At 43.4% G+C, this 17,910-nt stretch overlaps 1 protein-coding gene across 10 annotated transcripts in view; it reads left to right on the top strand.

Moving 5' to 3' along the window:
- agap1 (ArfGAP with GTPase domain, ankyrin repeat and PH domain 1) overlaps window positions 1-17,281 on the top strand; it is a 158,502-nt gene extending 141,221 nt beyond the window's left edge. For all 10 annotated transcript variants that reach the window (XM_088074725.1, XM_088074724.1, XM_088074718.1 and 7 more), the window contains 2 exons: window positions 10,888-11,143; window positions 11,534-17,281. In XM_088074725.1, the coding sequence (XP_087930851.1) occupies window positions 10,888-11,143; window positions 11,534-11,743 (466 nt within the window). In that variant the 3' untranslated portion in view covers window positions 11,744-17,281. The remainder of the gene's footprint in view (window positions 1-10,887; window positions 11,144-11,533) is intronic.
- Window positions 17,282-17,910: the final 629 nt, after the last annotated feature.

The following is a 17,910-nucleotide window of genomic DNA, read 5'->3' as shown; positions in this document are numbered from 1 at the left end:
TAATTTTTTAAATCACAAAAATATAAAGAACAAAAAAATTGGCCAAAAATGTTTCTTTAAAAATCTGCAGTGAAAAAGAGCCAAAGAGTCCTGGAAGAGTCCTGGAAGAGTCCTGGAAGAGTCCTGGAAGAGTCCTGGACATTTACTGGTAAAAATGTGTCTGAACTCTGCAGAGCAAAGCGAGAGAGGAGGAGGTGCTGCATTAGTTTGGCCCTCTCCTCCTCCTCCTCCTCCTCCTCGACTCCTCGCTCAGACCGGAGGGAGAAATTATGTTCGCAGAGATCGCACCTCGCCGCCCCGGCGCCGCCCCCGTCCAATGAGATATGTGACAAGGCCGAGCCCCGCCATCTCCAACTGTTGTCATCATCTCTTTATCTCCCCCCGCTCCTCCTCCTCCTCCTCCTCCTCCTCCTCCTCCTCCTCCTCCTCCCGTTGCCCTCAGCGACGGCCGGTCCAGGTCTCATTAACGTCAGCGAGTCTCAGGAGGGGAGACTGTCGCCGCTAATCGTTTGTTGCAAACACAACGGCGTGCCGCGCCCACTCAGCCCACGCCGCCTCCTCCTGAGCGCGGATACTTGTTGACATGCGTCCCTCGCAGTGAGGAGGACGGGGGACGGAGACTGTGAAGCTGCGAGCTGAGGCGCGGCTCCACGGCGCCACGGGGGTGTGGGTATTTCTGATCCGAACCACCAAAAGACTCTAAACGCTCCCATTAACCTCTGGCCGCCCGCGGTCAGCGTCATCACCTCGGCTGGCGCGGTCCCCCGGTGCCGCGCCCCAGCTGATGCCCCGCCGGAGGGGCTGCTAAGTTTGGGCACGCTGCCCGTCGCGGAGCGGCCACGGGGCCTGGCTCGGCGCTGGGTTCTTGGCGCCTCGGCTCATTGTTTTAATGATGTGTCGCATCGACACCAGCAGCAGAGGCGAGTCAGCGGCTCGAGCGGACAGCGAGTGACAGCGCCGCTAATCCGGCCTCCTGGCCGCCGGACCAGGGAGGTGGCGCCTCCGTCCTCTGGGCCTCCGTGTCCTCGGACTGCCGCCCTGCTCTCCTGCCAGAGCGTGACCTTTGGCGGTCTGTCGGAGAGAGTCTCTGCCCGCTCGTGTTCGTGCTCGCTTTGCTTTATTCTCTGATGGGAACCAGAAACTATCCTGATCCCAAAATCTGCCAAAACCGGCAGAAACCAGCAGAAACCGGCAGAAACCGGCAGGAACCAGCTAGACCAGCTGAAACCAGCAGAAACCAACTGGACCAGCCGAAACCAGCAGAAACTGGCTGAAACCAGCTGGACCAGGGCTGCACAGATCCTCAAACCTCTAAACCCGAGCAAACTGGTGCGATTTCCCTGAAAAACATGGAAGAAAAGGCAATGAGCAACCCGAGGATCTGATTTTTTTAAGAAATTAAAATCACAAAAAATGTAATTGAAAAAACTAATTTGTAATTTTTATAATCATCAATCATCATACAAAATGTCACCGCATCTAAAAAAAATAATTAAAAAAAACCTCAAAATTTTCATTTTTGAAAAAACTGGTGAAATTTCTTCCAAAAACATAACAGAAAAGGCAATGAGCAACTTAATAAGAAATGTTTCACAAATCGCAAGAAATGAATAGATTCAAGGGAAAAACTGTTTCTAATCTTCATAATGACATATTTAAAATGATGTTATGGATTATTATACTTTCCAGCACTTCACGATGATTATATGAAAAAGAAGTTGCCAAAATGTTTTCTTAAAAAATTGACACATTTAAAAACATACACAATACACAAAAATTATAACAGAAAAATTATAAAAAATACCAAATGTGTTTAAAGAAAAAGACGTCACCATTTTTTAAGGACAAAAAATGCCAAAAATTTCAACGTAAAAAGATGCCAACATTTTATCATGAAAATCTTGAACAAAAGGAGGAGGCAGAGATTCGCCGGGGCACCACACCTTAATTAGACAGCAGAAAAATGAGCCGCGGCGGCTAAAGGATGAGCGCGCAGGGCTTCGTATCGCAGCGCCGCCGCCGCACACTTAACAGCGGGCCCCACATGACGAATGCCGGTCCAGTAATAATTCAGCAGCAGGTCTGTGGGCGCTGGGAGCCGGGAGCGGGGAGGAATCGGGGCCCTTTATGGGAACAGATTAGTCTTGTTCCCCCTAAGAAAAGGCCAGCGCTAACAGATTTAAAATTAGACCGGGGGCTTTTAATCTGCGGCCGGGGGTGCAGGTGCGGCGGGCGCCCCGACACGGCGGCGGGATTGGGCTCAGGGGACCAGATGGGGCGACCGGGGGTCGGGTGGTAGGGAAGGGGCCCGCATCACAAGATAATTGCCCCCCAGGGTCAGAGGCGGTGGTGGTGTGTGGGGGGGCGGGGCTCATCGTACCCCATAAAACCCCAAATCATGTCAGTCCGCCCCCCCTCGGGATCCTGGGATCACAAATCGCTCCGCTGTGATTTCAGACATCACAGGTTTGATCGTTCTGATCGTCCGTATCGATTACAGCCAGTTAGTCCTGACCCCCCCACCCCCAAAGTACCTCTGATGTGAATATCGGCCCAATGTTCAGAAATATTCGAATACAGTAAAATAACACATTTATACGGCATACTACGAACTGCATGGGACTGGCATAATAAAGTGGGCATGCAAAGGGTACCTAAGAGAGCGGCGACCCAAGACAACGTCAACTTCAGCCAAGGAGAGCGGCAGGCAACTTCAACCAAGGAGAGCGGCAGGCAACTTCAACCAAGGAGAGCGGCAGGCAACTTCAACCAAGGAGAGCGGCAGGCAACTTCAACCAAGGAGAGCGGCAGGCAGGCAGGCAACTTCAGCCAAGGAGGCGGCAGGCAGACGGCAGGCAACTTCAGCCAGCCAAGGAGCGGCAGGCAACTTCAGCCAAGGAGGCGGCAGGCAACTTCAGCCAAGGAGGCGGCAGGCAACTTCAACCAAGGAGAGCGGCAGGCAACTTCAACCAAGGAGAGCGGCAGGCAACTTCAGCCAAGGAGAGCGGCAGGCAACTTCAGCCAAGGAGAGCGGCAGGCAACTTCAACCAAGGAGAGTGGCAATTTTGAGATAAGACAGGAAAAACTTTGGGTGTAACTTTCACCCTGGAGAGCAATGACTTTGACCTCGGAGAGAGGGGGCTTAGACCTCGGAGAGAGGGGGCTTAGACCTCGGAGAGAGGGGGCTTAGACTAAGAAAAGTAGTGACTTTAACCGGAGAGTGGTGAGAGTAATTTTGTTGCCTTAATCTACGGCGCCGACCGCCTCTGCATGAAAATACAACACAAAATGTTGCCCCGACATTCTTTTAGTAACGTTTGGCGTCTGAATATGAAGAGGAGGGGTGAGATCGGCGGTAACTCAGAATTAAGCTGCAAAAAAATCTTACAATAAATGCCTGAATTTATTTGTGTAAAAACCTGTTAATTTCATATGACAGGAGACTCGTACTGTACGTTTGTGTGTGTGCATGTGCGTGTGTGTGTGTGTGTGTGTGTGTGTGTGTGTGTGTGTGTGTGTGTGTGTGTGTGTGTGTGTGTGTGCAGATTCAGATCTCCGTTTCATCTGCTGTCGGTTAACTAGCCGATCCCGCCTGCCATCATCCTCCCGCCATTATTATCTGCAGCCCCTGCTGCTGCGAGCTGGCCCCCACGGCCTGCATGTTAAACAGCGCACACACACACACACACACACACACACACACTGGCACACACACACACCACAGAAGAAGAAGAAGCCTCCTGACAGCCGGGGCCAGTGCAAACGTTGAAAAATAATTGGCCCCTACATCCTAATTCATCTGTAAAAGGGAGGCCTTGATTAAATTAGTCCTAATAGACATTATTTTGTACATGACTGCTTCGCCGCCGCGTCCCCCGACTCGCCTAACAAGCCCTCCAATTTACTATTGACATTAAGCCGGCTGACACGAGCCAATCACGGGGGCCACTCATCGTTTGTCATGGCGGCGAGGTTATGCTAATGCGCGGCTAAGAGCACAAACTAAATGCACATTCTTTATGCCTGAGTCATCAGATTAGCCTCCGCCTCCCTCTCCCGCCCGATTTTAATAATGAAGAAATAAATAACGTGACTGCGTCCGCCCGCTCGCCGGCCCTCGCTCCGGCCCGCGCGCCGACGGTCACGCTCGCCCCTCCTCACCCTCCTCACCCTTCGGCTAATTGGCTCAGCGGGCAGATTGCTCATACGCTAAAGAGGAGGGAGAGAGGGGGCGGAGGAGCGGCGGCCGTCCTGGCGTTTGTGGGTAATGTGTTTGGATTGAATGGGTTCACGGCGAGCGGCGGCCGGCTGGTAAACATTTGAAAGCTTCAGACGCTTCACTTAAGAAACATTTTTGATTCGGGGATGGAGCTAATTCACCCAGCGTGCTCGCAGCTTTGAAACGCTTCGTGCTTCACGCCGTCAGTTTGAGTCCCGCTGAACGAGGCGAGGCTCCTTCAAAGAGACGTCCGGGTCAATGTCCCGCACGTCTCAGGAGGAAGACCGATAAAAACCGCAAACTCTGTTTACAGCGGGAAATATGACACTTTATTAACCCTTTAGGGCCCGTCCTGTCTTCGTCTTTGTCCCCTTTGTCTCCGTCTCCTACATTTTCCTGTCCTTCGTCATCCTCCTCCTCTCATTCATCCTCTTCTTCTTCTACTTTGTCTTCCTCCCCGTCGTACTTGTCTTCGTCTCTTTCTTGTCTGTATTTGCTCCTCTTCATCCTCTTCCTTTTCATCTTCATCCTCTGTCTTTTTCCTTTCCTTCATCGTCTCCTTCATTTCCGTCTTTTTTCTGTCTTCTTCTTTTCCTCGTCTTTGTTTTATTCTTTTACTTCTTCACTTCTTCCCTTCTTTTTCTTCTTCTCTACTTCTGTCTTCTACGTCTTTTTGGTTTTCTTTTTCTTCTCTTCTTCTTGTTTTCTCCTGTCTTCTCTTCATCATCTTTTTTCTTCTTCTCTTCTTCGTCTTTTTGGAGGTAACGAGCAGATTTCCGTCTCTTATTTCTGAAAGTCTGAATAAATCTCAGTATTTCTGCGGATGTTAAAAAGTCACGTCGGCGCTCCGTGTTTTTGGGTTTTTTTATTAATAATGGTGAAGGGGATTTTTGGTGGTTTTCTTCTCATTAGTGTTGAAAAGTGTTGAAAAGTGTTGAAAAGTGTTGAAAAACACCTTCGTGTATCACATCTCTGCTTCCGTATTTCCTCTTTTCTCCTTTCTCTCTCTTTTCCTTTCCTCCCTCTGAAACCTCCCTTCTCCTCCTCCTCTGTGGAGCGATTCGGCTTCACCTCCATCTCGTCCGGTTTAACCCCTCCGCTGGTTTCCACTCCGCCTCCCCCGGACCTCCTCGCCCCCCTCTCCCCCCCTTTAATTATCTGTGCCTATCCAAGGGCGGCTAACGACCCGCTAGGAAAGGCTAATTGATTTCTTCTCCTCTTCTTTTGTCTTTTCGCTCCGGCTGAATTCAAAAAAAAAAAAAACTTGCAGGTTTTCTGGGTGAAATGTGAAACTCCTCACCTTGTTAGAAAGCTCGTCCACGTGACGGCGTGACGGCGTGACGGCGATTCATCTCTGAAGCGCACATTAGCTCGGGCAGTTAGCTGATGCTCTTATCCACGCTCTATCTATCTATCTATTAATCTATTAATTAGAGGGCTAATTAGGCCAGAAGAGGAGCCACTGACACCATGTCACTCTTAACCCCGAATCCTACCGCTCATTACCTCACACACACACACACACACACACACACACACACACACACAGACTGTAATTAATGACGGGCTTTAACAGCGGCGTGGTAGCTCATTCATCTCCGCTCGCCGCTGCAGGCTGAAACGGAGAATCCTTCATTAAACTTTTCCTCCTTTATTTTATCGCTTAAAGTCGCACGCAAACATCAAATGTGATGTGTATGATTTTATTTTGAAATATTGTCAAAGCAGGAAATCCCTCCCTCAGTCTCAGGCCGCTGAACAAGTTTAAAAGTCAGTGTTTCATTTTTTAGATGCAAACTTTTAGTATTTCTGCTTTGTATACCCATTTTTCTATTTTTTTTCTGGAACAATCACCAACAAATTTTTAAAGAAAAGAAATCAACAAAATTTTTAAACAAAAAAAACATCACCAAAACTTTGTCTTAAAAAATCACCAAAAAACTTAAATAAAAAAACAACTCTTTAAAGAGAAAGAAATTGCCAAAAATCACCCAGAGAGTAAAAAAAATCACAGTATTTTTTTCTTTAAAAATCACAGAAAAGAAAAGAAATTGCAAAAAAAAAGGAAAAAAAATCTTTTTTAAAAAGAAAATATTAAAAAAACACCAAACTATTTAATGTTTCCAGAAAAAAAGCGGCTTTTTTTCCCCAAAGAGTTTTATCAAAACACACGTAAAAGAAACTTTTACAGGCAGAACTAGAAGTAAAATAATCTGTTTTTCTTCAATATCCAAATTGTTTTTCAAAGATTTTTGTGGACTTTTCTGTGTTTTTATTCTCGAACATGGGAAGGAATTTATGAGCATCCTTTAATTTTATTTTACTGCTGAAAACTGACGTTCATCTCGGCGCTCCTCTTCGCTCTGGCTCGGCGGCGGTCACGCTGATGATGATTATCGGGGTGTGTGTGCCGTCTTTCAGCCCTCTGTCCTCGCTCTGTTTTGGGGTCGTGGACAGATGACCCCTTCAGGAGCAGCTGGTGGTCAGTCGCTCGCTGTTTTGGCCCGACAGGAAACTCGGTGTGTGTGTAAACACAGCGGGACAAAGCAGCCGATCAGGGGGAACGTCCACACACACACACAAACACACACACTCACACAATGAGCTCAAACAACAGGCAGGAAATCAGAGAAGTGCAGTGGGCCCAGTGCGGCGCCCTGAGGGACGCCCTCCGTTTCCAACAGCGACCACAACACGCCACCACATCGCTGCAGCTGATGAAGCTGTCAATCAACCAAAATATTCTACACTTTTCACTCAGAGAGGGCGCCATAGAGCCGCTACGAAGTTGGAAATTTGAAAATCCAACGATAATTTCTGTTTTTGCAGTTTCCGGCTGTTATAAATGTTGTCATTTTGCTGATGTTTAATTTACAAAAAATACTATTTATTTATTAAAAATAAAAAAAATCAGCAAAAAAATTTTTTATGTAAAAATCACCAACAAAAAGGTTTAAAGAAAAAGAAATCACCAACAAAAATTTAAAAATCCCCCCAAAATGTTTATTTTTTTTAAATCGCCAACATTTGGTCCTTTTTAAAGAAAAACAAATCCAAACATTTTTAAAGGAAAGAAAATGCCAAAAGCTTTTCTGAAAAATCAACATATTTTAGAGAACAAATATTACCAAAAATTTAAAAGAAAACATTTCACCAGATTTTCTTTAAAAATCACAAAAAATAAGGAAAAAAAGACAAATTTTTTAAAGAAAAAGAAATTGCCCAAAACTTTTAAAGGAAAAAAAACATTAAAAGAAAAGAAATTTTAAAAAAATTTAAAGAAAGAAAAACGAGATTCCCAAAAGTTTTTTTCCTGTAAAAATCACCAGCAAACTTTTTAAACAAAAAGAAATCACCCAAAAAATTTGAATGAAAAAAATTGACAAAACATTTAATCTCACCCCTTTTGCAGAAGTCACTGAATTGTAACCCCTCCCCCCCGTCATTTGTGTATATTCATGCTGCCAGTGTGTGTGTGTGTGTGTGTGTGTGTGTGAAGGAGGATTTGTCAGGGACTATTTTCAGCGGCGGATTAGCAACAACAGCAGAAACAATAGAAACAGTTTGTGTGAAGTCAAGTGTGTTTGTTTCCTCTGGCTGGTGTCACTTTATCATTTAATACAACTGACACACACACACACACACACACACACACACACACACATCCAGCTCCTCTGGCCTCCGGCTGACATATTTCTGTGTGTGTGTGTGTGTGTGTGTGTGTGTGTGTGTGTGTGTGTATCTCTCACCGGGACTCATGTTTAATTATCTACCCAGCATGCCTTGGTGCAGGAGCAGCAGCACGCTTTATCTAATGGGATGTGAAAAGGGACACACACACACATTAACACACAAAATATGAGTGTGTGCATCCAAGAGACACATGTTAACACACACTGTCACACACACACTGTAATACACACACTGCGTGGGTAATTAGTGCAATTAGCCTGACCAGCATCCAGAGACGTGTTTTCAGGACTCGTTAGCTCCTGATGATGTTTACCGCAACACACAATAAATACACAAACACACACAACAGTACGCACAACCAAACACACAACAAACACACAACAAATACACAAAAACACACAATAAATGCACAAAAACAATTATACACAGAACAAACCCACTACAGATACACACCACAAACACACAACAGATGCACAATAAAACTTACAACAAAACACACAATCACACACAAAACAAACACAGGACAGACACACAAAAGATGCACAAAAAACACCAAACAAATGCACAATACAACACACAACAAAACACTAACAAAAATGCAGGATAAGACACACAATTAAAAACACACAATAATACACACAACACACACAAAAAACACACACAAACACACACTGAAATGCAAAATAAAATCACAAAAACACAAACCAAACACAACAAACCCGCAATTTAACACACACACGCACAACAAACTCTCAAAGTGAACACACAACAGAAAACACACAACAGACAAAACAAAACACACAACAGACAACAAAACAACACACACACACACACACACACACAGCAGAGATGTGGATGAAAACCTGAATCCTGCAGCTGATTATTCACCACATGGCCAAAAGTTTGTGGACGGCTGAGCCTCCGACGCTGAGCGGTGTCCACATACTTTTGGCCAGACGGTGCACCGTTTAAAAACATTTTAAATCTCAACTTAAGTAGACAGATAATATTTTATCTGTGTGTTTAATCGTCCCGATCACCACTAAAGCTCACACACGCACTCACTCACACACACACACACACTCACACACACACACACACTCACACACACACACACTATCGGGCCCTTAGCAACTGGAGCGGCGGGGGAAGGCATGCGTCTCCGGGGTCCAGTGGCCTCGCATTTCCTCTGCGTCCTCTGGAGGACAGAAGGCCAGAGCCCCGCTGAGCACACACACACTCTCACACACTCTCACACACACACACACACACACACACACACACACACACACACACACACACACACACACACACAGGTCGACACCTCCAGCTCTTTGTCCGCGGGCTGTCGGCCGTAGTGGCGTGCCCGGCCTCCTCGCTCTCTCTCTGGGTCGGAGCAGGAAGGAGAAAGGCCCCGGGACATTCCGTGATGCTAGCTGCCGCCGCCGCCGCCCCGACACACCCCCGAGAACACACACACATACACACAATAACACACACACACACACAATAACACACACACACACTGGTCTCCAGGAAGAGAGTTAATGAGACTCTGCCAGGTTCCCACACCGTCCACAGAGTTTCTTTAACACTTTTTCATTTGATTTTTTTTCCCACAGTTTCTCCCATCATGCACCTCTGCGTGTCTTCATGACCCTGAGATCTGTTCAAAAACCTAAAACCTTAAATTAATTAATCACAATGTTATTACTTTTCCATGTTTCTCCAACTTTTTAACAAGTGATAAAATGCAAATAAATCAATAAATATGGTAATAATCAGAAGTAAAACATATCAATAAGTAAAAAAATCTTAAAAATTGATAAAATGCAAATAAAACAGTAAAAGGAGAAGATAACAAATAATAGATAAAAAATAATAAAATTATATAGCATCTAGTAAAACAGGCTAAAACATATAAATAAATAGTCAATAAATAAATTAATCGGTAAAATTCAGCAAAAAGCCAAGTTTTTATTGAAGTTTTAATGTGAAGTTTTTATTCTGTTAATGTTTTTTTTTTATTTCATTTCCTGTCCTGCTGTTTTCACACACACACACACACACACACACACACACACACACACACACACACACATTTCATGGTGGGAGCATCAACCTGTGAGGAGTCTCTGTTGTTGTGTCTCCTTCTCCATTTCCTGCCCCCCCCCTCAGGAGGAGGTGCTGTTATTTAGTTAAGGGGGGGGGGGGCTCTATACCCCCCGGGTTAATCCCCGCCGGCTGAATGAGCTGCTGTTGACTCGGGGGGATTTGTTGGGAGATTAGCGCGATCTGATCCGCGGATTAGAGCGATCAGCAGTTCATGACACTCGATTGGTGAACAATGTGTCCATGTCCTCGTCCGTCCCTCCGTCCCTCGCTGTGTCTTACTTTACGTTCGGGACGGCCGAGAGAGATATCGTCAAATATTCACCCGCGGTCGGGGGCGCGAGATCTGGCGCTTTTCCCGCCTGTTCAGTCAGGGAAAAAAGTTTCTGTTTAACCCTTTAAAACCGGAGCTAATTCTGTCAAAAACACGGGAAGAAGGCAACGAGCAATGAAGGAAGACATGAGCACAAGGACATTTGAAATTAACCTGAAAATTAGTTCCAAAAAAAAGAAAAGACAGAAGACATGTCCCAAGACATTTTTTCAGTCTTTTCTTTAGCTTGATTTCCTTTATTCAATTTTCTCTGTTTTTTTTCCTTTAGATGTTTTTCTTCTCCAATGACCCCGAAAAAGTGCTTAAAAAATTCTAATAATTTCATAACAGAATTTTAAATCTGAAATCAAAATACAATTTTTCCAACACCGTTTTTCATAGTTTGGTTTGAAAAGTGTATGGATGGATTATCTGAATATCTGCAGATTATTATTCTGTCGACAGACTGATAATTTCAGCTCCATCGTGTCTCTGGGTCAGGAACTTTTATTTTGAAGCAGCTCACTGACTCCAGTTTTTGCTCTTTCAGGGAGGAGCGGGAGCGCTGGATCCGGGCCAAGTACGAGCAGCGGCTGTTCGTGGCGTCGCTGCCCGGCACGGACCTCTCTCTGGGCCAGCAGCTGCTGAGAGCGACGGCCGAGGAGGACCTGCGCGCCGTCGTCCTGCTGCTCGCGCACGGCTCCCGGCAGCAGGTCAACGAGACCTGCGGGGAGGGGGACGGACGCAACGCGCTGCACCTCGCCAGCCGCAAGGGCAACGTGGTCATCACGCAGCTGCTCATCTGGGTGAGACTGACATCAGTTTATAGCAAGGTTTAAATCCAGAGAAAAAGACCCAAAATTCAGTGAAATTCTCCTTTAATTTGGTCATTTTTCTGTAATTAATTAATTGATTAATTTTGTAAAATTTTTAAAAGTTTTTTTTTTTATTTTTTTTAAAATCCTCAAATAATATATAAAATTGGAATGAGAGACAAAAGACCTAAAAATCAGTAAACTAAAATTCCCATTTAATTTGTTGTTTTTCTTAAATGGATTCATTTTTTGTAAAACTTTACAGCTTTGTTTCAGACGTTTAACCTTAAATATTAAATACATTTATCAGATAAATATGTGAATGAATAACTGACTGATCATTTAAGAAATGTAAAAAAATCCAATAACTCTGTCTCTCAGTACGGCGTGGATCTGATGGCGAGGGACGCCCACGGCAACAGTGCGATGGCGTACGCCCGGCAGGCCAGCAGTCAGGAGTGCGTGGACACGCTGGCTCAGTACGGCTGCCCTGACGAGCGCTACCCGCTCATGGCCACGCCCAACCTGTCCCGTCGCAACACCAACCGCAACAACAGCTGCAGCAGCGCCGGGAGCGCCGCGCTCATATGACCCGCAGACCTGACTGTTTACGACTAACAAACCCCGCTTTGGGAGAGCTTTTATTTTGGGAACCACTACCTGTTGTGACTCGCCACCTCATCTGACAACAACCGCCGCCGCCGCCGCTGCGACTCATTAAAAAACTTGAAGTCAGTGGTGGTGCCGTTTGGGGGCAAAAAAAAAACCCCAAAGCATGGTGGGAAACGTAGTCCGCGATCAACCGTCGTCAAAGACGTCGCAGGCTCATCAGAGAATTTTGGGAAATAATTTCGACTCGTGGCGGCCAGTCTGAAGCTCCAGGGACATCATACCTCATCACAGCGCTAATTTAACACTACGTGAAAAGTTCCCGCTCTTTTCAGAAGTCCATCTCGCCAAAACATATCTCTGTGAACGACGAAAACTGTGAGGCGAAGACACCACGAAGGACGCGAGAGGCGGCGTCTTCGTAGCATGACCACATCATCATCGTCACCGCCGTCATCGCTCTGGACGCGCCCTGCAGCCTCAGTGTCTCACCTGTTTGTTTTTAATTTTATGAATCTGTGAACTCTCGCCTTTTTTTTTTTTAAATGTGAAAAATATCTCGATGTTTAAGAGGAAAAAAATATCAGATCTTAGCGGTAAAAAAGAAGAAGTGTGATAGATCGCATGCCCTAGACACTTTTCCGTTTTAATTTAAGGCGTTCTTCCTGGACTGTGTATATTGTATCTTGATGTGCATTGCTGGACCAATCGTTAAAAACACGGGGAAGGGTTTTTTTGTTTGTTTATTTTGTTTTTCAGGTGTAAAAATCTTTACGTGTACAGAAGCTCTTGCCAGGCTCAGGGACCGGAGACTGTCGATCACGAACATCCCAGCATCCTCCAATCAGGGTTTAATTTGTTTTCACTTCGCTCAGTCACGATTTTTGGATAACTGTCACCTGTTCTCGGGCTGGGCGATATGATCTGTTGTCTCAGTAACCGTAAATATAACGACACGTGTTTTTCGGGCGGATAAATGATTTTAAAATCATGGACTTTTCACCTTTACGCCAGTGATAGCCACTGCCGGAGGCATTATGTTTTCGTGTCATCGCATCTAGTGAATTTCCTCAAATTTGGCACAAACATCCACTCAGATGCTACAATGAAATGAATTGAATGCTTTTGAACCCAATATCTTAAGTCATTTCCTCAATTTTGGCACAAATTTCCAGTTAGACTTAAGGATGAATTTGTTACATTTTGGTGTTCAAAGGTCAAGGTCATTGTGACCTCTTCTGTCCTATTCGTGTGAACACGATATCTCATTTGGCACAAACTTTCATACAGACTCAAGAATGAACTGATTAGATTTTTGTCCTCATAGGTCAAGGTCAAAGCGACCTTACATCCGTCTCATCTGGTGAACGTGGTAACTCAACAACGCTTCGAGAGAATTCCTTCAAATTTGGCACAAATGTCCACTGAACTGATTAGAATTTGGTGGTCAAAGGTCACTGTGGCTTCACAAAACATGTTTTTGTTTCCAGACACTAAATATGAAAATATTTCACACAAATGTAGGATACATTTGATTAAATGATGACAGTGATTGTTATTTATAAAAAAACACAAATATTGAATTCAAAATCATAGAAGACGAAGAAATTCGGCAAATAATATAAATATCGAGGGCTTTAACTGTTGAGTTAGGACTTAAAAAGACGGAAAGATAAGCAGTTTTTTGTAGCGAACACCTTCAAGATTCAGAGCCAGAATCTGGTCTGATTGGATGATTAAACATCTGTCATTTGTTCTTATAGCTGCTGTTAATATAACTCTGTTGGATTCAGACTATTTCTTATATTTGAAGCGAATGAGGATTCATTTTGATCGGCAAAACTTTCATCAATAAAAAACATGAATAAAGAGTGAAATAAGGTTTATCGTCCAGCCCGACCTGATTTCAAAAACAGGATTTAAATTGTTGGAAAATCTGCTCGTTATATTTTGTGATTTTTGTCACTTTATAATTTATCTGAACTGACAGAATTGTGAGCATCTTAAACCCGCGCCTGATTTACACCGTTTAATCTAAACTGTCCCTGAACTGAATTTTTATAGTTTAAAAAAAAAGGAAAAGAAAAGGAAGCAGCTAAGAAACAAACGGAGCGAAAAGGGAACTGATCTTCTTCTGTTGTTTAGTTTTCGGTTTGAGTGAGCGGAAACACCGTTTAGACGGAGAAGAGTTAGTCAGGTGAACGCGGTGTGAGTAACGGATGAGAAAGTGTGTCTGTAAATGTTGTTTGAATGATCTCACGCTGATTTCCCTCCAGTCCCGTCCAATCAGACAGTCTCCCTGATCTGCTCAGCGAATCACTAAGAAGGGCTCCTTCGTCTTCTCTGGTCTGGAACCCTCTTTGTAAATAATCTTCTCTTCCTCCGTCACTTTCTCTCTTTCAGCGCTGACGTCGTGTAAATTCGAGAACGCAGGAAGTACTTACTGTCCGCCGTTATGTCGGGAGTGGAAGTGATTTATTCTGATGTGTGTTTGTTGTGTGGGGAAACAAACTTTCACGGACTGAATGTGTTTTTTTGGCTCAGTGCCGCGCTGATCCATCCTGGACAGGAAGTGAAACTTTTCCAGTTACCGAGGCGTCTAAACCAGTAAACCGGTGGTTCCCAGGCTGGAAATCTTTGCAGAAGTACAGTTGCAGTCCGAAAGGTCACAAGAAGGCTTAGAGGACGAGAAGTCCAAAAAGTAAACATGTACTTTGCACAAAGTGCTGCAATCACGAAGTCTAGTCCAAGACATTTCGAAGTCTGAACCATATCGAGAACAAATCAAGACTTAGTCCAAACATGGTCATGTTTTGAGTCGAAAGTAAGTCCTCATATGCTCAAGTTTTGAGTCAAGACTGAGTCCACATTGGGAGAAGTTTGAGGTCAAGTTTGACATAAAGACCAAGTCCAAACAGGCTCAAGTTTTGAGTTGAAACCAAGTCCGAATGTGGGCAAGTTTTTAGTAAAGACTTGGTCTAATTGCGGTCCAGTTTTGAGTCAAGAGTAAATCTAAACATGGTCAAGTTTTGAGTTAAGAACAAGTCCATATATGCTCACATTTTTAGTCAAGACCCGGTCTGAATGTGGTCTAGTTTTGGGTTGAGACCAAGTCCAAATGTGGTCAGGTTTTAAGTTAAGAACAAGTTTAAAGAAGCAAACAGGTTGAGAACCACTGAATCATGAACCTCGTGCATTAATTTCAGGTGTCGTCACATGTAGACTAAACTGTAAAAAACACCTTTCCCACCTCGGTGACGTAGATTTGACTGAGCGTTGATTTCTTTTGGTCGTTGGATGCGAAACGTGTGGACTGAACGCTAACTGATCAGGATTGTGAGGCTCCTGAACCTCGATGTTTAGTGCGCGATGATTTTTACCTTCAACACTATGCTGAGCATGGACTGCTCGTCTCTTCGCTCTCTTTACTGTTTGGTCCTCAGATATTAAATGTTGCTGCAGAGGTCGAGAAGCAGCTCTCAACCCGACCGTGTATCCAAGCAATATTCATAAACACATCGATCACTGTTGCATCGTAACTTTGTGCGCCGACACTGCTGCAATATTGTCATTAAACCACAAACACTCTTGTAGAAATGTAAAAGCTAAAAGAAAAAGATTAAATTTTCCTTCTTATGCCTTTTTTTCGTTACACTACGCCTGCCTCTTTGTTCCTAATTTCGTCCGACCTTGTTACTGTACGTGCCACGCCCTCGTCTCCCCCGTCATCTCAAAGATCTTGATCCGTTTGATCTCCCGTAAAATAGGAAACCAAGAGGTCTGACCGCGACTTGTGTTTTCAAAATGTTTGATTTTGTGTTTTTATATCTGACCCGCAGTCCCGCGAGTGTCAGGACGGCGGGACAGGGCAAAGACGTCCTTTTATTTATGACAGAAATGCACTAAATCTGATATAGTTGTTCTTAACACTTTCCACTACAGCTTTTTTCTTTTTTCTTACGTCAGCTTGAACTTTGCGTGTTTCTCTAAGTGGTGGCGGCTCTCTGCGGTTTCCTAATTTCTGCTCTTATTTAACAGCATCTAAAGTCTGAGCAACTCGTCAATATTCAGTTCATTTAAATTCACATGAAAAAAGCTCAGTAAAATGATTGAAGGCACCAAAATAATCTGATAAGGGGTTAATGATAACACTAACTGCTAGCTACCAACATGTGGCACCATTTTTTCAGAATTTCAAGCTAACAATTTATACTTTTTCAGTCAAATTTGGTGTTTTCATTCTTTGGTAAAATCCTCAAAATCCATTGACTGACGTTCACTGGAGCAGAAAACTTTGGGAATCTCTGCTTTTTAATGTTAATTAGCACAGAAATAGTTCTTAAATGGGATAATGCTAACCTGTACTACAGCTAGCGGTGAGCATTTTAGCGTGGCACCATCGTTTCAGCTTGAAGCAAACAGATTTAACTTTATTAGTAAAATATAAGCTCAACAGATAGTGATCAGTTAGCTTAACTAGGCTAACGAAGAAAAACGTGAATGTAGGCTATTTCTTAAATTTCAGATTTTCCAACTGCGCAAACTGCAGAGTCATCTGTTGCTGAAGCTAACTGCAGCTAGCGGTGAACAAACTAGCATGGCAGCCTTGTTTCAGTGAACAAGCAAACGAGAATTTAGAGGAATTGCTCTTTTTACCGTCCAAAAATGAACCAAACACTAAAATTTAAAATGTTCTGAGAATAGAAACATCCTGTGTAGCGTCTGAAGCAGTTAGCAGTCAGTTAGCTTATCTCAGCTAACTGCATGATGATGTGCCGGTTGAGTTTCTCTGTCTGCCCGTTTATTTAATTATACCTCACAGAAAGCTCCTTAACGTCTGTTTTTAACTGTCTGTATTCACAGAAACTGCCGTCTGTCACTGCAGCTAACTACACGTTAGCATGATTAGCTTTAACCTGCAAGCTAACTCTACAGCATATGAACATGCTCTTTGTTATCCTCAGACTAAAGAAGTGGGAAAATATTTAGAGACTAGAAACATCCTGTGAAGCTCCAGTTGCAGCTAGCAGTCATCTCGCTAATCTCAGCTAACGGATAATAGCGCAGCGCAGCGTATTTTCTAGCGTGGCTGTTTCGTGGAGAAATGGGAAACTGCATTATACGATAATATTTCTGCTCACCACCTCACCTGTACATAGACTTCAAACAGCAAAACAGCGAAAAAATCGACTCCGTACGGTCGACGTTTGGTTTGTCTTTCCCCCCTAAGCCCCACCCATCAGGGGCGTCCCCTGCATTATTTATAAACGCACCCTTGTGAGGAAGACTCCGCCCCCTTAAATCTACGTGTTTTTTTTTTTTATATTTTTCTCCGGGTTTTATTATAATGATTTATCATCCAGACACATTATTGTTCTTGTTATTCTATTAATTATTATTATTATTATTGTTATTGACTTTTTGTTGGCTGTACAGTACCGTAAATTCTACTTAATACAGAGTCTTCTACTGTAATGTGTCTCTTTTCAATAAAGACGAGAATAATGCTTCTTAATATAACCACGTTTTTCAAAATGATGTTTCTCTGCTGAAGAAAACTCTTTGAGTTACAATTTAATATCCAATTTGAGCAAGTTAGCCCTTTGTAACAAGTATTTAACCCTTTGACCTCTGAGCAAAATGGAGCCATTTCTTTCAAAAACGAGAAAAAAGTCAATTGGCAACTTGGTAAGAAATGTTCCACGAATAGTAAAAAAATAAGTACATTTAGAAAACATTTTTTAAAATTAAGTTACATAATTATTATAATTCTTTTTCATTCTTTTTTTGACCTTTTTAACCATTTTTCAGGTAATTTCCTTGTACTTTTAACCAATTGTGTGCTCCTTTTTTCCCTCAGGTTTCAAAGGGTTAATTTAGTCTGTTTGATCCCATCCGTTTGTCTGTTTTCTGCTTTACACTAAAATGGCGTGTGAAGAAGTGGATTTTTGCTCTCTTTTTATATCAGTGGAAATAATTCAGTGGAAAAAAGGAGAAGTTTGACGTAATATTTTCTCCTAACAGCAAACTCTTTATTGTTTATTTGAGATATTTGTGTGTCAGCTAATTTGTTAAGTCTTTTGCTTATTTTTAATTTTCTTTTAGGATAAAACAACCAAAATGGAGTTAATAGTTTTATATGATTTATT

Source organism: Plectropomus leopardus, chromosome 24 (genome assembly GCF_026936395.1).
Source record: "Plectropomus leopardus strain MGB_pleo_1.0 chromosome 24, ASM2693639v1, whole genome shotgun sequence".
In the NCBI taxonomy this organism is placed as follows: domain Eukaryota; kingdom Metazoa; phylum Chordata; class Actinopteri; order Perciformes; family Serranidae; genus Plectropomus; species Plectropomus leopardus.
The sequence above is the reverse complement of the archived record's forward strand: the minus strand, read 5'-3'. Positions and strand labels throughout refer to the sequence as shown.